The 26,566-nt window shown below is 40.2% G+C and overlaps 1 protein-coding gene across 5 annotated transcripts in view; it reads left to right on the top strand.

The window, feature by feature from the left end:
* Positions 1-26,566, top strand: part of LOC140736770 (ecotropic viral integration site 5 protein homolog) — a 270,604-nt gene that overhangs the window by 99,865 nt on the left and 144,173 nt on the right. For all 5 annotated transcript variants that reach the window (XM_073062678.1, XM_073062679.1, XM_073062680.1 and 2 more), the window contains 2 exons: positions 19,950-20,174; positions 25,867-25,941. In XM_073062678.1, the coding sequence (XP_072918779.1) occupies positions 19,950-20,174; positions 25,867-25,941 (300 nt within the window). The remainder of the gene's footprint in view (positions 1-19,949; positions 20,175-25,866; positions 25,942-26,566) is intronic.

Raw genomic sequence — 26,566 nt, 5'->3', positions numbered from 1 at the left:
GCCACGCGATTCAGCGGTGAGAAGGCCACCTTTCATAAACAATATACGTCTCGGGTCAGTATGTTCTGGAGTTCAATTACCGTAGATTCCGTACTACAGAGCGCACCTGATTAAAAGCCGCAGGCTCTAATTTTAGAAAGAAAATCAATTTTGTACTTGTACAAGCCGCACCGGATTTTAAGCCGCAGGTGTCCCACGTTGTAATATGAGATATTTACACAGAAAGATATTACACGTGAGGATTTTTTAACTTTTAATTAAATCCGTATGGTAACATAAACAAATACATATTGCAAATGCTTTTTTTCGAACCGTGCCTGTAACACGGCTACTTTTAAATATACATACGTATCGGTAACACACAAATTACGTTGCATATACTTTTTTACTGAACAGTGCATGAACAACATTCCAATATCTCCTAACGACTGGTAAAAAAATATATATACTGCAGCCTACCAGGAAAAGTTATTGATTGCCTTTAACTTAAAAGCAGCGTTCTCGCGCGGGTCTAATGCCGCTCGCCCCCACCTTCCCGTTTATCGCAAACCGGTATTTCCCACAAGACGCTGCGAAACCGGATGTGACGTCATAGCATCCCGGGATGTAGTACAGAAAACAAATATAGTTAAAACACTTCTAACTTTAACTAGAAAATACTAACAAATTAATTACAAAGCGAAAATATTGTAAACTAAATAACTGCCATAAAGGCAGCACAATGCTTTTCTTCGAGTGTTTTCCATGTTGATGAGGGTGAGTACAAATGACTGATTTACAATAATTTAATTGTGAAAGTGCGCTTGATTTATCGTACAATTTCATTGGACCTCTGTGAACTACTCATCAATTTTATTGGTCTACTGTTACGAGGCAAAATGTTTTTGGCGGCATGAAAAAAAACCATGCATTAGCCGCACCGTAGTAAAAGCCGCAATGTTCAAAGCTGTTCAAAGCGTGGGAAAAAAGTAGCGGCTTATAATCCGGCATCTACGGTAAATAGAAATCTTGTGATGTTCAATTAAAGGAACCTTGATTTGAGTGAATGTTATGTAAAAATTGCCCATACGCAGTTATTGGTCAACAAGAAATTACAAATAGTATTATACATAAAATTATAAAGAAAGTATATTTACAAATTTCAGTTTTATCAGATAGTTATTAGGAAAAATAAAGAAAACAAAAGGGCTCTTTACAGTTAAAGCAGTCCAATCTGCACGTAACCGTTTGAGCTTGTCTCTTCCAAAACTGGGTATTTGGAGGTGTATCTCTTATTCATGAGCTGGACCCACGTTCTGCGTGAAAATATCCAGTACATTTTGAACTCCCTTTGAAGACCATCTCGAGCAGACTGCCCCTCTCTTTCACGAGTATTACAAAGCACACTTCTATATCAAACGAGGATGCAACCAGCCAGAATGCTCTCCACCATACATCTCTAGAAATTTGCAAGAATCTTTGGTCAAGTACCAAATCTCCTCAAACCCCTAATAAGATACCCTTCCGTCCTACTCCACAGCTCCCGCCAAAAGACCCCAAACTGGACTGTCCGCCACAAAACTCTCTCTGTCCTGTTTTCTCTGGATCCCATCGTTGTGATTGGCTGATGCCACATTCCTGACTTTGACCAGCAGGGCTTCTCGTCTTCAGCTGGAGCCAAAACATTCTACCAGCAGGACATACTGGTTTTGCAGAAGACTGCTGAAATGAAATACCTACAGCATAGCAGTACTTTCCACTACTGTAACAGCAGAACCTCAATCTTTTTCAAAGGTAGAATATTCCTTAAAATGATGAAAACAAAACAACATGAAACGTCCTGGAGAGAAAAAAAAATGACTGGCACTGTTAAAAGCATTTACTTCATGGATTTTATGTGCTAGATTTTAACTCTTGCTTAAGCAATACCAAGACAAGGTTGATACTGTGGACAGTTGTCCCTTAAAAGGATTCCTAGACATTTGTCTCAACAAGTTTGAATAATTTGTTCTCTGAACTGAATGCTAAGAAATCATCACAAGTTTTGAGCTATCAACTGTTTTAGTTTTCTTTAAAAAAAAACACAGATCATTTATCATATCTGAAAACAAGTTTTTTGAGCACTTAAGTAATTACAGCAATTTTACTGCCCCTTCTGTTCATTAACCATTTGATAGTAAGGAAGGCAAGCGCCTCGTTAGCATTCATTTTGAGGGGAGTAGAATACAAAAGCAAAGATGCGATTCTGAGTCTTTATAAGGCATTCGCCAGAATATATTTGGAGTTTTGTGAGCAGTTTTGGGCTCATATGTAAGAAAGGATGTGCTGGCATTGGAGAGGGTCCAGAGGAGGTTTACGAGAATCATCCCAGGAATGAAAGGGTTAATGAATGGGGAATGTTTGATTGCTCTGGGCCAGTAGTCACTGCAGTTTAGAATAATGTTGGGGGGGGGGTGGTAAATGTATTTGCAATCTATTAATATTGAAAGACCAAGACAGAATGGACATGGACAAGATGTATCTATTAACGGAAGAGTCGAAGGACCAGTGGGCACAGTCTCAGAACAGAAGGATGTCCCTTTGAAACAGATATGATCAATAATATAGGCCAGCTATAACACAAAATATCATAACCCTCTACATTTTTACTTACTATACATTGCATATAAGACAACTCTCAGTCTGATGTATATGAATGAAGTTACTAAGAACCATCAGTATCCTGTGTGGAGCCAAATGGGGAAAAGAATACTGGCCATGATCATGACATTTTTCCTCTTCCTCCTGACTATAACTTCTTCCTCTGTAATAACATATTACCCACCCGTCACTTGAAGTCCCTCTTACTAAGTATCTTACTTGATACACTGTGTCAGATTTCATCTGCAAAGATGTACTGTGTCAGATTTCATTTCCTCTCACTGATTCTTGCAAATTTCTATAGAGACATGGTGGAGAGCATTCTGACTGGTTGCATCACTGTTCGGTACAGAGGCTTCAATGTACTGGATTTAAAGAGGCTGGGAAAGGTTGCAGACTCCATTCATGGGCATAAGCTTCCCTGCCATCGAGGACTTCTTCCAATGTCAGAGCCTCAAAGCCTCATTATTTGCATCAGGGAGGAGGGCAAAGAGCCTTAAGACCTACACTCAGTATTTTAGGAGCAGCCATTAGATATCTGAATGGTCCATGAACACTACCCTACTTTCTTAGTCGTAGAACACTCCAGGACAGAAACAGGCCCTTTGGCCTGTCTCATCTGCCGAATCGTTAATCTGCCTAGTCCCATTGACCTGCACTCAGATTGTAGCCCTTCATGCTCCACTCATGCATGTACCTGTCCAAATTTCTTCTAAATGTTGAAATTGATCCCACCTCCATCACTTGTATTGGCAGCTTGTTCCACACCCTTGGAGTAAAGAAGTTCCCCATGTTCTCCTTAAAACTTGTCATCTTTCACCCTTTAACTGAGGTCTCACCAAACTTCAGTGGAAAAAGTCTGCTTTCTTTTACCCTATCTATACCTCTCACAATACAGTATACCGTATCTATCTCAAGTTTCCCCTCAATCTTCTATATTTTGGAAAAGGTCCTAACATATTTAATGTTTCTCTGACTGAGGTCCTCAAGTCCTGGCAACATCCTTGTAAAATTTCTCTACACTCTTTCAATCTTACTGATATCTTTCTTATAGGTAGGTGACCAGAGCTGCACACAATATTCCAAATCAGGCCTCGCCAATGTCTTGTACAACTTCAGTATAACATCCCTGCTTTTGTACTCAAAAAAACGGATTTATGAAGGATATCAAAGCTTTCTTTATGACCCCATCTATCTGTGATGCCACTGTCAAGGAACTATAGATCTGCATTCCTAGACTTGTCTGTTTTCCACCCTTCTCAGTGTTCTACTGCTCACTGTGAAGACCCACCCTGGTTTGTTCTCCCAAAGTGCAACATTTCACACTTGGCTACATTAAATTCCATCTGCTATATTTCAGTCCATTCTTCCAGCTGGTTCGGATCTTGCTGCAATCTTTGATAGTCCTCCTCGTTGTCCAGTGCACCCCGATCTTGGTGCCATCTACAAATTTACTGATACAGTTTACCACATTATCATCCAGATTGTTGATACAGATGACAAACAATAACGGACCCAGCACTGATCCCTGCAGCACATCACTTTGTCACAGGCCCCCACTCAGAGTGGCAACCATTTACAACTGCTCCCTGGCTTCTTAAATGGCCAATGTCTAATTCAAATTACTACCTCTTCTTGAATGCCAAGCAACTGAACTATCTTGACCAAAATCTCATGCGGGACCTTGTTGGAGGCCTTACTGAGGTCCATGTAGACAACATCCACTGCTTTGCTTTTGTCAGCTTTCTTAGTAACTTCCTCGGAAAACTCCATAAGATTGGTTAGACATGATTTACTGTGCATGAGCCATGTTGACTATCCCTTATCAGTCCATCTATCCTTAAAATAACTTAATAAATAAAATAACTGAGAATGCCTTAAAATAACTTTCCACTACAGATGTCAGGCTCACCAGCATATAATTTCCTGGCTATTCTCAGAGCCTTTCTTAAATAATGGAGCAACATTAGCTATCCTCGGGGAACGTCACGTGATGATGTAGAATCGAGACGCTGGAACCCAGCTCTCCCGTAAAAAATCAATAAATTAACGTTTAAGTGAAGAAAAGTTAGTCAATACTTTCTAAAAGTTACTTATAAACTACTCCGGATTGTTTCAAGTTATGCCTCACAAACAGAAGATGAAGAAAACCACTACCGTGAAGACAACGCAAGTTGGAACAGAATCAAGGCCCACTTCTGCCAAAGAACCGCGGGCTCAGGTACATTTCACCTCCGGCGATACAGAACAGGAAACTGCGGCAACATCGACCATTTCTAAAGAAAAAGACCAACGAGAACTGCGCAAACGTGAAGGAAGGAGCATGCGCAAATGAGAGCAACCAGAACTACAAATCCCAGTTACGACTGAAACCGAAAGTGAAAGTGAATCTGAGGGAGAGTCAGATCCTCTGGAAAAATCAGACGAAGATGGAGGTAAAAGTTTTTCTGGAAATATAGAAAAGACTTTGATGCAAATAATGCGTAAATTAGACGCACTAAAAGTAATCAAAAGAAAAATGATAAATATGGAGATGATGTTTGATAAAATGACAAAAAGACAGGAAAAAATGGAAAAGAGAATTATAGATTTGGAAACTACAACGGAAGACATGGTTGAAAGAATGAATAAAATGGAAGATGATAATACTGCCTGGACATCAGAAAGAAAACAATTTATAGAAAAAATTGATAAGCTTGAAAATTTTAGTAGACAAAACAATATTAAAATTGTTGGACTTAAAGAAGATATAGAAGGAGAAGATCCAATAAATTTTTTTCAAAAATGGATGCCTGAAAAATTGGAAATGGAAGGAGAAACTCTAATTGAGATTGAAAGGGCTCATAGAGCCTTAAGGTCAAGACCTCAAGCTGATCAAAATCCACGATCAATTTTGATAAAATGCTTAAGATACCAAGATAAAGAAAAGATCCTGAAGGCGGCTGCCCAATGTGCCAAAAAGAGAAACGGGCCATTGATGATAGCAGGGAAGGCAGTTCTTTTCTATCCTGATATAAGTTATAACCTTTTGAAGAGAAAGAGGAATTTAACCCAGCGAAAAAAGTCTTATGGGAAAAGGGTTATAAATTTATAATGCGTCACCCAGCAACACTGATAATTTTTTTGGAGGAGGGAAAAAGAAGATTTTTTACCGATTATCGAGAAGCGGAGGAGTTCGCACAAAAACTTCCATCTACTAACTAATTACACATAGAGATTTCCAAGCGTAATGGATTAAAGATGAAGATAGAGACAGTGAATGGAAGTGATGGACATTTAAGGATGATACAGGGGAGAAAAGCAAAATTTCAGATATACTAATTGAGAATAGTATTTTTTTTCTTATATATATATATATATATACTTTTTTATGTTGCGGGGGGGGGCTGGGGAGCTTTGGATCAATTACTACGGGATTCACGTGTGTAATCATGGAGATCGCCATGACCCGTACAACAGAGGGGGGTAATGTTGTGTTTTTTTTTCACAACATTAGTAGGGGGGTATTTTGTTTTTTTCTTTGTACTCTATTTTTCTTCTATCTTTCTGCCTGGATGATCGGTGGGGACACACATAGCAACATGGAGAATTTTTAAAAGATTTCCCAAGATAACACGAAAGTTGAAAGATTAGGTATTATTATAGATTGGAGTAACATAATTAAAAATAATGACTAATTTACTGAATTTTTTAAAGTTTTAAGTTAATGGGCTTAATATAACCATATAACCATATAACAATCACAGCACGGAAACAGGCCATTCCGGCCCTCCTAGTCCGTGCCGAAACTCTTAATCTCACCTAGTCCCACCTACCCGCACTCAGCCCATAACCCTCCACTCCTTTCCTATCCATATACCTATCCAATTTTACCTTAAATGACACAACTGATCTGGCCTCTACTACTTCTACAGGAAGCTCATTCCACACAGCTATCACTCTCTGAGTAAAGAAATACCCCCTCGTGTTTCCCTTAAACTTTTGCCCCCTAACTCTCAAATCATGTCCTCTCGTTTGAATCTCCCCTACTCTCAATGGAAACAGCCTATTCACGTCAACTCTATCTATCCCTCTCAACATTTTAAATACCTCGATCAAATCCCCCCTCAACCTTCTACGCTCCAATGAATAGAGACCTAACTTGTTCAACCTTTCTCTGTAACTTAAGTGCTGAAACCCTGGTAACATCCTAGTAAATCGTCTCTGCACTCTCTCTAATTTATTGATATCTTTCCTATAATTCGGTGACCAGAACTGTACACAATATTCCAAATTTGGCCTTACCAATGCCTTGTACAATTTTAACATTACATCCCTACTTCTGTACTCAATGCTCTGATTTATAAAGGCCAGCGTTCCAAAAGCCTTCTTCACCACCCTATCTACATGAGACTCCACCTTCAGGGAACTATGCACTGTTATTCCTAGATCTCTCTGTTCCACTGCATTCCTCAATGCCCTACCATTTACCCTGTATGTTCTATTTGGATTATTCCTGCCAAAATGTAGAACCTCACACTTCTCAGCATTAAACTCCATCTGCCAACGTTCAGCCCATTCTTCTAACCGGCATAAATCTCCCTGCAAGCTTTGAAAACCCACCTCATTATCCACAACACCTCCTACCTTAGTATCATCAGCATACTTACTAATCCAATTTACCACCCCATCATCCAGATCATTTATGTATATTACAAACAACATTGGGCCCAAAACAGATCCCTGAGGCACCCCGCTAGTCACCGGCCTCCATCCCGATAAACAATTATCCACCACTACTCTCTGGCATCTCCCATCTAGCCACTGTTGAATCCATTTTATTACTCCAGCACTAATACCTAACGACTGAACCTTCTTAACTAACCTTCCATGTGGAACTTTGTCAAAGGCCTTGCTGAAGTCCATATAGACTACATCCACTGCCTTACCCTCGTCAACATTCCTCGTAACTACTTCAAAAAATTCAATAAGGTTTGTCAAACATGACCTTCCACGCACAAATCCATGCTGGCTACTCCTAATCAGATCCTGTCTATCCAGATAATTATAAATACTATCTCTAAGAATACTTTCCATTAATTTACCCACCACTGATGTCAAACTGACAGGTCTATAATTGCCAGGCTTACTTCTAGAACCCTTTTTAAACAATGGAACCACATGAGCAATACGCCAATCCTCCGGCACAATCCCTGTTTCTAATGACATCTGAAAGATCTCCGTCAGAGCTCCTGCTATCTCTACACAAACTTCCCTCAAGGTCCTGGGGAATATCCGGTCAGGACCCGGAGATTTATCCACTTTTAAATTTCTTAAAAGCGCCAGTACTTCCACCTCTTTAATTGTCATAGGACCGGTGAAAAGAAAAAGAATTTTAACATACATTAAAAAAATGAAAACAGGTATAGCTTTTTTCAAGAAACACATTTAACAGACATAGAACATCAGAAATTAAAAAGAGACTGGGTTGGAAATGGTATTGCAGCTTCATTTAATTCAAAGGCGAGAGGAGTTGCAATTTTGGTTAATAAAAATTTACCAATTAAAATACAAAACGTATTAATTGATTCAGCGGGGAGATATGTAATTATACATTGTCAAATTTTTTCAGAACTATGGACTCTTATGAATATTTATGCACCAAATGAAAATGATGTAAAATTTATACAAGAGGTCTTTTTGAATTTGGCTAACGCACATGACAAAATATTAATAGGTGGAGATTTTAACTTTTGTCTAGATCCAGTTTTAGATAGATCAACAAAGGTTGTCACAAAATCACAAGTAGTAAAATTAACTCTATCATTGATGAAAGACTTAGATTTGATTGATATATGGAGAAGAATTAATCCAAAAGAAAGAGATTATTCATTTTATTCAAATAGACATAAAACATATTCAAGGATAGATTTTTTCCTATTATCAACGAATATTCAAGATAGAGTGAAAAATATGGAATATAAAGTGAGAATATTGTCAGATCATTCTCCTTTGATAATGATAATGACAATGATAATGATAGATAAAGAGGAATCAATTTATAGATGGAAATTTAATTCAATATTACTAAAACGTCAAGATTTTTGTGATTTTATGAAAAAGCAGATTCAGTTCTTTTTAGATACAAATTCACATTCAGTTGATGATAAATTTATATTGTGGGAAGCAATGAAGGCATATCTGAGAGGTCAGATAATAAGTTATACTTCTAAAATTAAGAAGGAATATATGATAGAAATAGATCAATTGGAAAAAGAGATTACAAAATTAGAAAAAGAATCTCAAAGAAATATGACAGAAGAAAAATGAAGACAACTTATTAATAAGAAGTTACAATATAATACACTTCAGACATATCGAACAGAAAAAGCAATTATGAGAACTAAACAGAGATATTATGAACTAGGTGAAAGATCACATAAGGTCCTTGCATGGCAGTTAAAAACAGACCAGACTTCTAAAACAATAAATGCAATTTGAACAAGAGTAAATAAAATTACTTATAAACCTTTAGAAATTAATGAAATTTTAAAGAATTTTTATTCTGAGTTGTATAAATCAGAATCACAAAATGATAATGTCAAGATAGAAAGGTTTTTATCACAAATAACTCTTCCAAAATTAAATACGGAAGAACAGAAGGGATTAGATATGCCTTTTACATTGAAAGAGGTCGAAGAAGCCCTAGGATCACTTCAAAGTAATAAATCTCCAGGAGAAGATGGTTTTCTGCCTGAATTTTATAAAAAGTTTAAAGATTTAGTAATTCCTCCTTTTATGGAGTTAATACATCAAGCGGAAAGAACGCATAAACTTCCAGAATCTTTTTCGACAGTTATTTTAATAGTATTGCCAAAAAAAGTTAGAGATCTTTTAAAGCCAGCATCATATAGACCTATTTCTTTATTATACTGATTATAAAATAATAGCAAAAATCTTATCTGATGGATTATCTAAATACTTACCAAAATTAGTACATATGGATCAAACAGGATTTATTAAAAATAGACAATCGGCAGATAATGTAACTCGGTTATTTAGTATAATTCATTTGGCGCAAAAGAGGGAGGAAATGAGTGTGGCAGTAGCTTTAGATGCAGTAAAAGCATTTGATAGATTGGAATGGGATTTTTTATTTAAGGTATTGGAAAAATATGGATTAGGAGTATCTTTTATAAAATGGATTAATACCTTAAATACTAATCCCAAAGCTAAAGTAGTGACAAATGGTCAAATTTCAACACCATTTCAGTTAACAAGGTCAACTAGGCAAAGTTGTCCATTATCACCTGCTTTATTCGTGTTGGCGATAGAACCATTAGCTGAATTAATTACAACGGACCCAGATATTAAGGGTTTCAGAGTTAATCAGGAAGAATACAAGATTAACTTATTTGCTGATGATGTTCTGCTTTATTTAACAAACCCATTGCACTGGTTGCGTAAATTATCCTATAGATTAGAAGAATATGGGAAAATATCAGGTTATAAAATAAATTGGGATATAAGTGAAATTTTACCTCTTACTAAAGGAGATTATAGTCAATGTCAATTAATAACTCAATTTAGATGGCCGGCGAATGGTATAAAATATTTAGGTATAAGAGTTGATAATGATATAAAGAACTTATATAAATTAAATTACTTACCATTATTGAAAAAAATTCAAGATCTTGATATATGGATGGTATTACCAATAACATTAGTAGGTAGAGTAAATACCATAAAAATGAATATATTCCCTAGACAACAATACTTATTTCAATCGCTACCAATACAACTATCCCAGAAGTTTTTTCAAGAGTTAAATAAATATGTGAGGAAGTTTCTTTGGAAAGGTAAGATGTCAAGAATATCGTCGGAAAAATTGACATGGAAATTTGATCTAGGAGGGTTACAACTTCCAAATTTTAAGAATTATTATAAAGCAAATCAACTTAGATTTATTGCATCTTTTTTTGAGAAAGATAGACCGGCATGGATTAGAATAGAACTACCGTAGATTCCGGACTACAGAGCGCACCTGATTAAAAGCCGCTGGCTCTAATTTTAGAAATAAAATCAATTTTTTAATTGTAAAGGCCGCACCGGATTTTAGGCCGCACCGCTACTTTTAAATATGCATACGTATCGGTAACACAAATTACGTTGCATATACTTTTTTACTGAACAGCACGAACAACATTCCAATATCTCCTAGCGACTGGTAAAAATATATATACTGCAGCCTACCAGGAAAAGTTATTGATCGCCTTTAACTTAAAAGCAGCGTTTTCGCTCGGGTCTGATGAGCTCGCGTAACGCGATCGGGTCTAATCGGGTCTGATGTGCTCGGGTCTGATGTGCTCGGGTCTGACGCGCTCGGGTCTGACGCGCTCGGGTCTGACGCGCTCGGGTCTGACGCGCTCGGGTCTGACGCGCTCGGGTCTGACGAGCTCGGGTCTGATGCGCTCGGGTCTGATGAGCTCGCGTAACGCAATCGGGTCTGATGAGCTCGCGTAACGCGATCGGGTCTAATCAGGTCTGATGTGCTCGGGTCTGATGTGCTCGGGTCTGACGCGCTCGGGTCTGATGAGCTCGGGTCTGATGAGCTCGGGTCTGACGCGCTCGGGTCTGATGAGCTCGGGTCTGATGAGCTCGGGTCTGACGCGCTCGGGTCTGATGAGCTCGGGTCTGACGCGCTCGGGTCTGATGAGCTCGCGTAACGCGATCGGGTCTAATCGGGTCTGACGCGCTCGGGTCTGACGCGCTCGCGTAATGCCCCCACCTTCCCGTATATATCCCACAAGACGCGGCAAAACCGGGTGTGACGTCATAGCATCCCGGGATGTAGTACAGAAAACAAATATAGTTAAAACACTTCTAACTTTAACTAACAAATGAATTACTAAGCGAAAATATTATAAACTAAGTAACTGCCATAAAGGCAGCACAATGCTTTTCTTCGAGTGTTTTCCATGTTGATGAGGGTGAGTACAAATGACTGATTTACAATAATTTAATTGTGAAAGTGCGCTTGATTTATCGTACAATTTCATTGGACCTCTGTGAACTACTCATCAATTTTATTGGTCTACTGTTATGAGGCAAAATGTTTACGAGGCGGCATGAAAAAAACCATGTATTAGCCGCTCTGGATTAAAGGCCGCAGAGTTCAAAGCTGTTCAAAATGTGGGAAAAAAGTAGCGGCTTATAATCCGGAATCTACGGTAGATAAAATAGGAGAAAATACACCAGAAGATTTTATATATAAATGGGAATCTAAATGGACACGGGAAAAGAAAGAATCTCCTATATTAAAACATTTGATTGACTTATGGAATAAGATAAATGTTGATGATGAGACAAAGAAATCTTCATTAGCAAAGAGATCTTTAATTCAAAATAGACTTATTCCTTTTACAATGGATAATCAACTTTTATATAATTGGTTTCAAAAAGGGATTAGATATATAGGAGATTGTTTTGAAGGAGGTATATTAATGTCATTTGATCAATTAAAGAATAAATATAAAGTATCAAACAACACTCTTTTTTGTTACTTCCAATTAAGGGCTTATTTAAGAGAAAAATTAGGTCAAACAATGTTATTGCCGAAATCTAATGAAATAGAAACTTTAATTCAAAAAGGAAAGATTAAAAAATTTATTTCTTGTATGTATAGCTTGATTCAAAAACAGGCAATTAAACAAGGAGTCCATAAGTCAAGACAAAAATGGGAAAGTGACTCGAATATTAAAATTGAAGAAACAAATTGGTCAAGACTATGTATTGATAGTATGACAAATACAATAAATGTCTGGTTAAGATTAGTGCAGTATAATTTTTTACATCAATTATATATTACACCACAAAAAATAAATAAATTTAACCCAAATTTATCCGATCAATGTTTCCGATGTAACCAAGAAATCAGTACTTTTTTACATTCTACTTGATCTTGTTCTAAAATTCAACCTTTTTGGACAAATTTAAGAGTTTTATTGGAACACAACTTCCACATAATCCAATATTATTTTTACTAGGCAATATTGAAGGGATAAAACCGAAACCCAAATTGAATAAATATCAGAAAGAATTTATAAAAATTGCACTGGCAGTAGCCAAAAAGGCTAATGCAGTTACTTGGAAATTGGATGCATACTTAAGTATAGATCATTGGAAGAATGAAATTTATAGCTGTATTCCACTTGAAAAAATTACTTATAATTTAAGAGATAAATATGAAACATTTTTGAAAATTTGGCGCCCCTATTTACAAAAGACAGGATTAAATATATAGGTGCTCCGAAGATGAAATAATTGGTTATTTGGGGAAAGAAATAAATATATATACTAAAGTTATTATGAACTCCATGGAGCATGTGGAGATCTTCCGATATCCAGGCACTCTTACTTTCTTTTTTTTCTATAGGGATGTTGGGGGGGGGGGGAAGGGTATATATTTTTTAAAATATATTTTCTTTTCTTTCTATAATTATTTGAAAACTTTAAAAAAAAAACATTAGCTATCCTCCAATCCTCTGGCACCTCATTTGTGGCTACAGATGTTTTAAATATCTCTGCTAGGGCCCCTGCAATTTCTGCACTAGCCTCCCACAGGGTCTAAGGGAACACCTTGTCAGGCCCTGAGGATTTATCCACCCTAATTTTCCTCAACACTGAACACCTCATCCTCTGGAATCTACGTTGGTCCATGACCTTGCTGCTGCTTTGCCTCACTTCTGTTGACTCTGTGCCTGTTTCCCAAGTAAATCTAGATGCAAAAAGAAAAACATTTTAAGACTTCTCCCTTTTTTTTGGCTCCATGCATAGATTAAGACTCTGATCTTCCAAAGGACCAATTTTGTCCCTTGCTATCATTTTGCTCTTAAGATATCTGTAGAAGCTCTTAGATTATCCTTCACCTTGCCTGCTAGAGCAACCTCATGTCTTCTTTAAGACCCCCCTATTTCCTTAAGGAGCCTCCTGCATTTCTTATACTCCTTGAGTACTTCATTTGTTCCTGTCTGCCTATACTTGCTATGCACCTCCATTTCTGAACTAACTCACCTCAATGTCTCTTGAAAACCAAGGTTCCCTAAACCTGTTATCCTTGCCTTTTATTCAGACAGGAACATAACAAGCTCTACTCTCAAAATTTCACTTCTGAAGGCCTCCCACTTACCAAGTACACCTTTGCCAGAAAACAGCCTGTCCCAGTCCACATTTGCCAGATCCTTTCTGATTCCATCAAAATTGGCCTTTCTCCCACTTAGAATCTCAACCCAAACACCAGACCTATCCTTTTCCATAATTATCTTGAAACTAATGGCATTATGATCACTAGATGCAAAGTATTCTGCCATGTCTCATTCCCTAATAAGAGATCTTGTATCGCTCTCTCTCTATTTGGGACTTGTATGTACTGATTAAGGAAACTCTCCTGAACACATTTAACAAACCAGTCTTTTCACAGTACGGGAATCCTAGTCAGTATGTGGGAAGTTTAAATCCTGCGGACTGTTGGGTGGTCTATAATAAATACCCTGCTGAAGTGCTCATGCCTTTTTTATTCCGCAGTTCTAGCCATAAAGCCGCACTGGATGAGCTCTTCAGTCTGTCCTGACTGAGGATTACCATGATCTTTCCTCTGACTAGTAAAACCACCTTTTCCCCTTTAATCACCCCCATTCTATCACATCTAAAACAACACATCCCTGGAAAACTGAGCTGCCATCCTGCCCCTCTTGCAACTAAGTCTTACTCACAGCTACATTGTCATGATTGTGTATGCCGACCCATGCCCGAAGCTCACCCACCTTTTCCACAATACTCTTCATATTGAAATACACACAGCTCAGATCACTAGTCCCATCATACTTAACCCTTCAATTCCTGACCTAGTATGTAGGTTTAACAACATCTTTCTCCACATCTACTCCACTATCTGTCTGGCATTCCAGTTCCTATTCCCATGCAACTCTAGTTTAACCCCCCATGCAGCACTAACAATCTTTCCCACTAAGATATTATTCCCCTCCAGTTCTGGTGCAAAACATCCCTTCTGTACAGGTCCCACCTTCCCTCGAAGAGAGTCCAAAGATATAAAAATCTGAAGTCCTCTCTCCTACACCAACTACTTAGTCACACTTTAGGCAACACTCGCACATGGCATGGATAGCAGTCCTGAGATCACAACCCTGGAGGTCCTGTCCTTAGCACCTCACTCCCTGAACTCACTTTGCAGGATCTCATCACCTCTTCTACCCATGTCATTGGTATCACTGTGGACCATGACTTCTGGCTGCTGTCCCTCACTGTAGAGTCCTATAGACTCAATCTGAGATGTCACTGACCATCCAGGAATCTTGTTCTTATCCACAGAACCTCGTTTGTTTTCCCCTTATTAACAAATCCTCTATCATCCCTGCCTCTTATTTCTCCCCCTCTCCCCCACTTCCTTTTTGAATCATAGAGCCAGGCACAGTGCCAGAGATCTGACCACTGTGGCTTTCCTCTGATAGGTTATCTATCCCCCTCCCCCAACAGGATCCAAAGCAGTGTACCTTTTGTTAAGGGGAATGGCCACAGGGGTACTCTGCACTGGCCCTTTTCCCCCACCTGTTGGACACCTTTGAGTCACAGAGTTGCACAACATGGACACAAGCCCTTTGTCCTGCAGCTTGGGTGTAGCTGTCTCCCTGTATGTCTTGTCAATCAACCCCTCAGCCTCCTGAATAATCTGGTATTCATCCAGTTCCAACTCCCAACTCCTTGTATGTTGGAGCTAGAAGCTGCAACTGGATGCACTTCTGGCAGATGGTGTCATCAGGGACCCAGAAGTCTTCCTGCTTTTCGTCATCCCGTAAGAGAAGTATTCTAGTATCCTGACATCTCCACTGCTCTAAATGTGCAATAAGAACAAAGAAAGAATAACTAACGAAAAAAATCTCCCTACAGCCTGTGCCTGTCTTCACCCAAGTCTTGATGCGCCATAGTCTCAACTCCCCACTCCAACAATGGCTGCTCAGCTTAAACCTAACATTATTTTTATTGGCTCTTGCCGTGCCTAATTATGTGCCATCCAACATCACTTTGGGACTGTGGTGTGCAATGTGCCGATTGCCCCCACTTCTCTTAAATGCTCTCTTCCTCTACACAATCCAGTGTCCCCTCAGGACCATGACGTGAGAAATGCCAAAAATTCTCTTTTGTACTTTTTAAAGTATAATTTACAGGAATTTTTATGTTTGGCTCTGTACTGATGCTGTAAAACAACAATTTTATGACATGATGATGATAAATTTGATTCTGATCGAGATCATTACTTTTTTTCCCCGCTCAAGCGCATTTGTGATCCATGCTACCACTAATACTTTATTCCAGGGGACACTTTTGCTAACCAGCCTAGTGTCTGGGATTATGTCAAATAGTTTCTGAAAAGACAAGATTCTCCTTATTCATCCTTTCTTTCTTAAAGATTTCATATGGGTTCTCAAACACAATTTGCCTTTAATGCATCTGGGCTGGCTTTCCAATATTAATTTAGACACCTCTTCAAATGTTTATATTTCTCCTGATTAGTGTTGCCAAAGTCAAATCTGATGAGTTAGGCATGTCTGTTCAAACTTACTTAAACAAATGTTTTGAACAACTGTTGCCATTTTCAGTCCTCTGTCCTTTCCCTTTAGAGTCACAGTTGCACAGCTTGGGAGCAGGCCCTCTGGCCCACCACATTGGTGCTAAATCCTTCGTCCATATACAATGAACCTGTACCCTTCTGCCCTTTATCTTTTAAGTACCTGTCTAAATGTTTAGAAGTGGTAATTGTATCTGATTCTGCCACCTCCTCTACTGCTGTGCTCAAGATCTTAACCATTACATTTAAAACAAAACTTTTCCCTCAGATCTTCTTTAAAACTCTTTCCCCTCAAGTTAAACAAAGGTTCTCTTGTTTTTGAAGTAATTACCATAGGAAAAAGATTCTGACTATATACCTTATGGAGTAATCGAGCACTGCTACACAGAAACAAGCCCTTCAGCAATCTAGTCCATGCTGAACTGTAACTTTACTTCATCCCATTGACCCGTACCTGGACCATAGCCGTCTATACCCCTCCCATTCATGTGTTTGTCTAAAGTTCTCTTAATGTTGCAATCAAACTCGCATGCACCATTTCCACTGGCAGCTTGTTCCACACTTGCATCATCCTCACTGTGCAGAAGTTCCTGTTAAGTATTTCACCTTTCACCCTTAACTTATGACCTCTAGTTCTCATCTCACTCAATCTCAGTGGAAAAAGCCTGCTTGCATTTACCCAATCTATACCCCTCATACTATCTATGCTTTCATAATTTTATATAACTCCATCAGGTCACCCTTCAGTTTCATTTGCTCCATGGAAAGTGAGTCTGGCCTATCCAATCTCTCCCCATGACTAAGGTCCTCTGATCTAGGCAACATACTGAAAGGTGACATTTATTTATAGTGGATTAAATGATAATAGTAAGCACTTTTGTAACTCCACCCTCTCATCCTATTCAGACCAAGTGAGTTGTTTACTTTAAATGTAGCCAGACGCTTTGCTAACACCTCTGCGAGCCTTCTCCTCACCAGCTATTACCACTGCAGTAAAACATTGATAAACTGGTACCAGATGGACTTTGGTGATGGACTGACAGATTTTCTGCACTATTTGATATTACAGTATTTAAACAGGCCTTTCCCAGGTTATGAACACGTAACTTCTGGATACTCTACAGACGAATGAGTTCCCGTGGTATGCATGTTCTCATTCCTGCGAATGGTAGAACCAGTTTCCTCTCTGCACATTTGATAACTTTTCCCTTTCTCCTATGTGCTTTTGAAGCCATTCGTTTCAATGCTGTGAAGACACGGTTACCGTGAGTGATTTTGTATAATTTCTGACTGGGGACAAGATTCACTTAAGGGCATCTCTAAAAATGGACCTTGGCCTATATATTAAACACCTTTAACTTGACTTCTGTTGAGGTTTATGCGGCAGTAAAATTTCCAGTGGGCTAGATAAGTTAAAAGGGAGTGTGGGGAAACAGAGTTCCAGTGGGCCAGATGCTGGATCACCGTGAAGCCCAAAGGGATGGTAGACCTTTGAAGTTGTGCTGTGCTTCGCCTTGCTACTCAGAGTTTTTCAGCATCCTCTTCCTTGATCCAACAACACTTTCTTATGGTCTGAAGTGAATGATTAAGCAAATTCTCCCAAATACATTTCAAAATACTCGCTTCCTTTTCCTGTTACTCTAATATTATTTTAGACAACATTGGGGTAATGAAGTCCCTAAAAATCACATGTATATCATGCTTGCATTTTCTTGCTTGTCTTTGGAAAAAATGTTACCTGAGCTGCTCTCTGGCTAGAACATAACTAGGCCTTAAGCCTTATCATCATATTTCAGACATCCCACCCTGCAAAAACTCATTTCAGGGAGGTAGCACCCCCACCCCCTGCAACCCCCTATCCTGCCCCCCCCCAGTCAACCTCCAAGGGTGTATGTAATACTTTGTTTAGTGATTTTGTCTAATCTGTAAATCAAGTTGTGTATATGCAGAAAATGTGACATTAAAATATGTAGTTATATTATCATGGAGTTGTTTTTTTTATTCTATTACAACTTTAAGCAAGTCTACAGGGAGTTTGGGCTCATCACGTAGAACATCAATAGAGTAGCTCCTTTGCAGCTAGCCAGCTAGTTTAAATAATGTTAGCTATGCTAATGAATGAATGACACCTGTTAAACTAACCTCAACATGTCTTTTACAGTCATTTAACCCACCGAGGGCAATTGAAAAGTCACTGTTGCAAACAGTGCAGCGAGCAACACTGTCATTATTTTTGAGGTTGACTGTAAAGCCCGCCCACAGAGAATACTGACAGGTCTACTTAGCACAAAGAGAGACCAATCAGGATGCTCTCTCTCACTCTCCCTCTCGCTTCCCTCCCCCCCTCCTCATGAGTCCTCAGGGGTCTTCATGATCTGTGTGTCAGCGTCTTCAAATATGGTGACAAAGGGGTTCACAGGAGTTCAGTACTTGAGGAGGGACAAATTAAATGCACATATCATACACATCTGTGCATATTCTTCATTCACTTCATGATGGGTGGGGTGGGTGTGCAGCAGGTTGGGCAAGACTCACCGCTGATTTGCACATGCATTGTTATCTTAACTATTTGAAGAATTGACTGATGTGCTATGCTATTTAACAATGTGCACTATAATGCACTCTAACTTGTTTCACAGGTGATTCCATAATTAATATTGATAAAAATTTCAAGAAAGATTAAGGCTGGCTTTATTTGACATCAAAACATAGTGAAATGGTTGTCGACGCAAAACAATGTGACACAGTCTGAGAATGTACTGTGGCCAGCTCCCAAGTGTCACCTTGCTTCAGGGGCCAACATAGCTTGCCTCAACTTACCCTAACCTGTTCTCCTTTGGAATGTGGAAGGAAACTGGAGCACCCGGAGGAAACCCACATGGAGAACATGCAAACTTCTTATGGACAGAGGTGGTAATTGAACCCGGGTCTTTGGTGCTGTGAAGCATTATTCTAACTGCTACGTTACCATGCAGTCCATGTAATTTTAATTTGGAGGAGAACTTATAATTCTAATTTTGCAAGACTGTGCAAGAACTTGTCAAAGTGAAACTTTGTTTTAGCCTTGCCATCCTTGCCCAGTGACTGCACTATATGATTGAAAGGACCCTTTACTTCGGGATAAATTTTTTAAAAAGTTAAGCATTTAGGCCTTGATAAGTGATTTGCCTCATCAGGGAGTGTTTCCAGAAGTATTTGCATATCATAGTTCTGTGTTAACCTCGGCAGGTGTTTTAACTGCAAATTGCCGCCAGTGTTATTGATGTAACCATACTAGCTGCCTATCCTATTTGGATGTACATTTTGCTACTTATCTGCAGCAAAATGAAATCCTGCCTTTGTCATTATGTTTACATCTTGGTGAAGAATTTAATCTTTTAATGTACAACAAAGTTATTGTGGAAGCTGCTAACATCAGTGATGGGTTTTAGGCGTCAAAGATACTCATACTGATCACACACAAATTGCTGGAGGAACTCAGTAGGTCAGGCAGCATCAATAGAGAGGAACACATCAGTCCCGACTTGCTGAGTTCTTCCAGCATTTTATGTAATTACCCTGGATTTACAGCACCTGCAAAATCTCATGTGTTTATAATATTGGTGGACTTGTTGACAAGTCATGCATTTATAGCACCTGTTAATATAAGGGGACAGTGGTTTGCAGTTGAAACAAGCAGATGTTTTGACACTATTTCTGTACATTTCAGGAACTTGTTCGAAAAGGGATTCCTCATCATTTCCGAGCTATTGTGTGGCAATTACTATGCAATGCACAAAATATGCCCATCAAAGATCAATATTCAGAGCTTTTGAAAATGACCTCACCATGTGAAAAACTTATAAGGAGAGACATAGCAAGAACGTACCCAGAACATGATTTTTTTAAAGAAAAAGACAGTCTTGGACAAGAAGTTTTATTCAATGTGATGAAGGTAAATCTATCATTTGAATTCTATTCCTTTAGATGTGCAGCCTCTTTATTTTCAAAATTTATCGAGTTAATAATCTGGAAAATATGTAGGTGAAATTATTTTGCTATCAAATTTAATAAGATTCACTTGGATGCAAATGAAGCTTCCTCTGTGTTGGTCTCAGTGCGATTACCAGCTTAATGACAAATTGTGCATTATCAACTGATGCCCATCAGAACTGATGTTGTAACTCCCCATGTAATTTGCCTGATACCCTTATGGCTGAATGAACTTGGAATGCATGTTACCCGGTACACATTTTTAGATTTGGTTATTGTTTCATTATTGTCACATGTTCAGTGAAAAGCTTATTTTGCATTCCGATTAAACCATTACGGTACATTGAGGTAGAATAAGGTAAAACGATAACAATGCAAAAGGAAGTGTAAAAGCCACTTTAGGTAGAGTCTCCTTTATCTAAGGGGTTAGTTTGTAAGATCAAGAATCCATATAAGAGGTACATTCAGGAACCTGGTAATAGTGGGATAGAAGTTGAGCTTCGTGGTATGTGCCTTCAGGCTTTTATATCTTCTGCCCAGTGGGAATGAGCCGAAAAGTCTGATGTGGATGGGGTTGTTGTCTATATTTCTTACTGCCTCAGTAAAGCAACCAGCATAATCAAGAGTCAGTAAGCTGGTTCCCGTGGTGTACTGAGCTGTGTTCGCAACTCTCTGCAGAAAATTGCAGTCATTTGCAGAGCAGTAGCTGTTCCAAGATGTTATACATCCGGACAGAATACTTTCTGTGATGCATTGATAACAATTGTTAGGGATTGACAGGGATATGCCAAATTTCATTAGCATTTTGAGGAAGTAGAAGCATTGTTGAGCTTCCTTGGCCAAGACATCAACATGGTTGAACCAGGACAGCCTGTTGGTGAAGTTCACCCTTAGGAACTTTAAATTCTCAGCCCACTCAAGCTTAGCACTGTTGATGTAACACAAACAATATGCTGGGGGAATGCTGGAGGAACTGCCTGGCCTGCTGGGCTCCACCAGCATTTTGTGTGTGCTGCTTGGATTTCCAGCATCTGCAGATTTTCTCTTGTTTGTCACTATTGATGCAGACAGAATTATGTGCACTGAACCCATCTGCCCCCCCATATGCCACCATTTTGGGAGTCAATGATCAGCTCTGTTATTGAACCTTGTCACTTTATTAAGTGAGTGACAACACTCACTTGGTCCTTTTAAAAGGTGAAAGGGAGATTGGAAGTGATATGTTCCTTATTAAAATGTGGCAATATCATGAGTTCTCTTTGTTCCCTATAATTGACATCTCTTTGGTTCATCAACAAGCCTCAAGAATCTGGCAAAATTTAAAGACTCGTGAGTGTTTACTCTTTATTAAGTCTATTTTGCTTATTAACTTGTATGATTAAAATCTTAATAATTTTAACTTGCTTGGCTAACCAAATGGTTGATACCAAAATCAGCCCCAGTCAAAGTGAGCAGGTTGACAGATTTCAAAATTCACCTGTTCTAAAATTTTGAAATTTTAATAAAAGCTGATCTTGTAGCTTTAGAGTAGTTATTTTGAGGTTAATATAGGGAAAACCTATCAATTCCCCTACCTCCTGAATTATGTACCCTTGTTTTATTTGTGAAATTGATGGTCAAAAAATCTGTAAAATCAGTAATATGGATAGTTGTTTTGCTGTTGCTCATTTTATGTCCCACGAAGTTAAATTTTCTCTTTGTATAGAAATCTTCCACCGATGAAATGAATTTCTGGCTGATTCATGATTGGAAATGTAGCTGTCTTGTGAGCACTACTTTTGTTTTGTTTTTTGAGATTTACGCATCACTGACAAAGCCTGCATTTATTTTCATACCTAACTGCTGTTGAAAAGGTAATGCAGAATCACTACTTTGAACCACTCCAAACTACTATGTTAAAGTAATCTCCAGGATGTTTGGGAGGGAAATCCAGAGTTTAGAGCTGGGAGTGGTAATGGAATACTGGTAATTTTCAATTCAATATAATATGCAATTTGGAGGGCACCACACAAGTTATTGGATTTCCCATGCCAGAAGTCAGAGTTTGTGAGCTTCTGTCAGAGCAAACCAGGTGAGTAACTGCAATGTTTAATATCTTTACCACTTTTGCAGTTATTTTTTAGTGAAGAGTAACAAAATATTCTACCATGAAAAAGTGGCGGCAGCTGAAGAGACAGCAGACAGCTCAGAGAGATGGTACCAGGGGCAGTCAGGGTTAGCAACCCAAGCTGCTGCTTCTGTAAAGAAGAACTCATCGGAGCTACGGAATGCTGTGAAGAAGTATACCCCCAGGAGAGCCTGAGAGGGGGGAGAATCAGAACTCTGACCGGATGGACCTATGCTAACAATCAACTGACTACAAGCAGGGGATGTGTCTGCCCCAGAGTTCGTAAGAATGTGCATGGTCTGAGGATCTACCAGGCCAAGATGAGCTGTTTGAGCAAGGAACAACATGTACAGTGCACAGGGATCACCCCTGGTGAGGTGCAGGAGGAGTCAGGTCCGGAGTCACCCCACAGTGCCCAGAACCTCCGTGTACCCAAAACCTCAAGCTCAAGCATAGCATCAGAACGTTGCCAGGTGAAGTGGCCTCTGGCGTGCAAGGAGGATGAGTGCCATTAGTTTGATGACGATGTGGACAAGATACCTGATGCTTCAGGAAGGGATGCAGACATTGCTCAAGTTCATGTCAGCAACCATGTTAGTTTCGCAGTGGAGAGTGTGGCGGTGGAGAAGCATCGGGCAAATGCATCCTGTGCAATGAACCGGAGGGCCAACCATCAGCCAGTTGAGACAGGAGCTGAGGTCACTTAGATGGCAGTTCAAGGAGGTAGTAGGGGAGGAGAAGGAAGCACTGCAGGAGCTTCATAACATCATGAGGAAGAAGCTCCTTGCCCTCCACAGGGCAGAATGGCACAGACGATGCAGGAGGGAGAGGGCTACCTTCATAGCTGATCCATTTAGCTTCACTAAGAAGCTTCTTGGACAAAAGTGGAGTAGACACCTATCTTGCCCAAAAGAGGAAATAGATCAGCATCTCTAGGACACAATGCAGATGCAACCCAGAAGCAAGACTTGGGGGCATGCAGCGATCTGTTAAGTCCACCAGCACCTACCACTGAGTTCAACAGCAAGGAGCCCAACTTGAAAGAGGTCCAAGAAATAGTAAGAACAGCTAGGGCAAGCTTAACACCTGGACTAAGTGGAGTACCATACAAGATATAAAAGTGGTGTCCCAAATTTCTGTACAGACTGTGGAGGATCTTCAGGGTGATTTGAAGGAGGGAAGAGTGCCCCACCAATGGATATTCAGTGTCTGGATTCCCAAAGAGAACTCCAAGATCATCAAACAGCTTCAAGTCATCTCACTGTGCAGCATTTAAGGGAAGATATTTTTCAGTGTCATTGCCTGACATCTAACAGAGTACCTCCTGAAGAATCATTACATTGACATCTCAGTGCAGAAGGGTGGGATAGCGTGGATTTCAAGATACTTAGAGCTCACAGGAGTGATCTCTCAGTTGATCAGACAAGCACAGGGAAAGCAAAGGAGATCTCTGAGCTCAGACTGGACCTCACAATTACATGTGGTTCCATACTGCATAGGCTGAATTAAGTTTCCCTTGAGCGCCACCTTGTCCCAATTAGGACCAGGGAACTCATTCTGGACTACTATAGAAATTTCACTGTAAGAGACACCCTCTGGGCCAGTCACATCTGATCAGTATCATCTTGAGAAAGGGATCATAGCAGGATGTACAGTGTCTGTGATCATCTTCACCTTGGCGATGAACACGTTGGCCAAGTCAGCAGAGGTAGAATGCAGAGGCTCATTGTCCAGGTCGGTGTCTGTCAGCCTCCTATAAGGGCATTCATGGAATACCTGACTGTAATACTAACACCAATGCCAGGATGCAGATGGATCCTGCAGGGTCTGGAGAAGCTCACTGCTTGGGCAAGGATGAGCTTCAATCCTAAGAAGTCCAGATCATCAGTACTTAAGAGAGGAAAGGTGGTTGACGAATTCTGCTATAACCCAGGAGGTACCCAAATTCCAAGCCTATCAGAGAAGTTGGTGAAGAGCTTAGGCAAGGTGTTTAACAGCTCACTAAGGGACACAGCAACCACCTAAGCAGCCAGCGAAGAGCTGAAGCAATGGTTAACTGTTGTTGGCAAGCCAGCGCTGCTGGATAAATTCAAAGCTTGGATTTACCAGCATGGCATTCTGCCTGTGGCCTCTGCTTGTCTATGATGTCCCACTGTCAACAGTTGAGACTTTTGAGAGACATACCAGCCAGCACCTATTGAAGCAGCATCGCCTTGTATGGGAAGAAAAACAGACTGAAACTCCCCATTAGCAGTGTGGCCAATGAGTTCATGGTTGTCCGCGTAAGAGAAGTGTTGCAATATGGAGAGTCCAGCAACAAGAAGGTCTCACACACCGGCCTTGAGGACGGGTAGGAGGCGGAGGGTGCGGGATGCAGATGAACAAGCTGAAGCATGGCTGCACCTTAGTGTTCTGTGGGCTCAGTGGCATCAGGACGGGCCGGCTTGGGTTGCTTTCCAGCAGTCCACGATGATATGGTGCAAGGAAGAGCGAGGCGCCAGTTGGTCCAGCAGGAGATGCGAGCTGCTGTGGAAGAGCTATGAGCCAGCAAGATTGCTGGCATGCAGCAACAAGACGTGTGGACAAGATGGGACCAGGTAACGGAGCACCACATCTCACGGGGGAAATTTGGCTAGCTGAACCCCACTGCATCAAGTTCCTGATCCAGTCAGTCTATGACATCTTGCCAAGCCCAGGGAAACTGTACTGCTGGGGCTAGTCTGAAACACCAGCATGTTCCCTGTACCGAGGAAAGGGGACATTGGAGCATATACTCAGATGCTGCCCAAAAGCCTTGGGGGAGGGGTGCTATTGCTGAAGGCAGTGGCTGACACCTTGTGCACAGCCATCGCCTATGGTTTTTATCAATGCAGGGGAGAATGTTCAAACGCAATCCAACGAGCATGCCACCTACTAGGAACAGCAAAGGACTGACAATTGAGAGTTGACCTAAGGAAACAGCTCAAATCCCCTGAGCACATCTCCTCGACAATACTTAGGTCAGATATAGGGCTACCGTCAGTCATTTAGACAGGTGATCATATTGGAGCTGACCATTCCCTGGGAAGACCGGATGGAGGAGGCCCATGAAAGGAAAAAGACAAAGGAAAAGGTTTTGGTGGGGGAATGCTACAGCAAGGGATGGGGGGCACACTGAGAGGTGGGCAACAGAGGATTTGCTGGTTAATCCCTCTGCCAAGCTTACAGCTGGATGGGCATCTCAGGAGCCCAGAAGAGGAAAGCCATCAGGAACACTATAGTAGCAGAGCGAGCCTCAAGATGGCTGTGGATCCGGAGGAGTGATCCGTGACAGAATGCTACTCAGACACAAATCAAGGCCTGATCAACACCGGCTGGGTCACCCAGGCGAGGGTGTCTGATGTTGAAAGATCTGAAACACCTTGTGACCCTGGGTTATGTCACTGACGATGTGACTGTGTGCATTGCAAGATGTATCATTCTATCATTGGTTCATGTTTTTGCTGGTTTTTAGCAGCTATTTTACAAAGTATATTAATGGTTAACTTTTAAATATAATTCTTTGCAGGCCTATTCCCTTGTAGATCGTGAAGTTGGTTATTGCCAAGGGAGTGCTTTCATAGTTGGGCTTCTTCTTATGCAGGTATTTTATATTTAATTTTAAAAAGCTATTCTTTGTGGAATTTCTTGTCCTGGTATGATTGTCAATGCAACAGCATTACAGCTGTTGTTTCATGATAATTTCTCTTCCCCCCCCCCCCCCCCCTTTACTCCTCCTTTCTTTTTCCATTTCTCATTCTGGTTACCTTCTTACCCCTGCTCATCTGTTCATTACCCCCTCCCCCACAAGTTCCCCACTTTCCTGTCTTGCATGGTCCTCTGTATTTTCTGATTACATTTCTTCTTCAGACCTTCACCTCTTCCACCTATCCTATTTCAACTTTTTACCTCATACCCCTTCCCCGACCTGCCCTTCTTTCCCATCAACTAGTTTTGCCCAGCACTGTCCAGCTTGTACTTCTCTCTTCCACCTTGCTTCTGCCTCCTTCCTCTCCAGTCTTGGTGAAGGATCTCAGCCTGAAATGATGACCTTGGATTCCCTCATAAATGCTCCCTGACGTGCTCAGTTCCTCCAGCAAACTGTGTGTGTTGCTCAAGATTTCCAGCATCTGCAGAATCTCTTGCATTTAACATGGGTAGAAAGGGGGAAGAGGTCCTATGCAGTGAGTATAGGGAGTTAAGGAAGAGGCTAAAGAGCAGGACTCCAA

This window comes from Hemitrygon akajei, chromosome 12 (genome assembly GCF_048418815.1).
Source record: "Hemitrygon akajei chromosome 12, sHemAka1.3, whole genome shotgun sequence".
NCBI lineage: Eukaryota > Metazoa > Chordata > Chondrichthyes > Myliobatiformes > Dasyatidae > Hemitrygon > Hemitrygon akajei.
The sequence above is the reverse complement of the archived record's forward strand: the minus strand, read 5'-3'. Positions and strand labels throughout refer to the sequence as shown.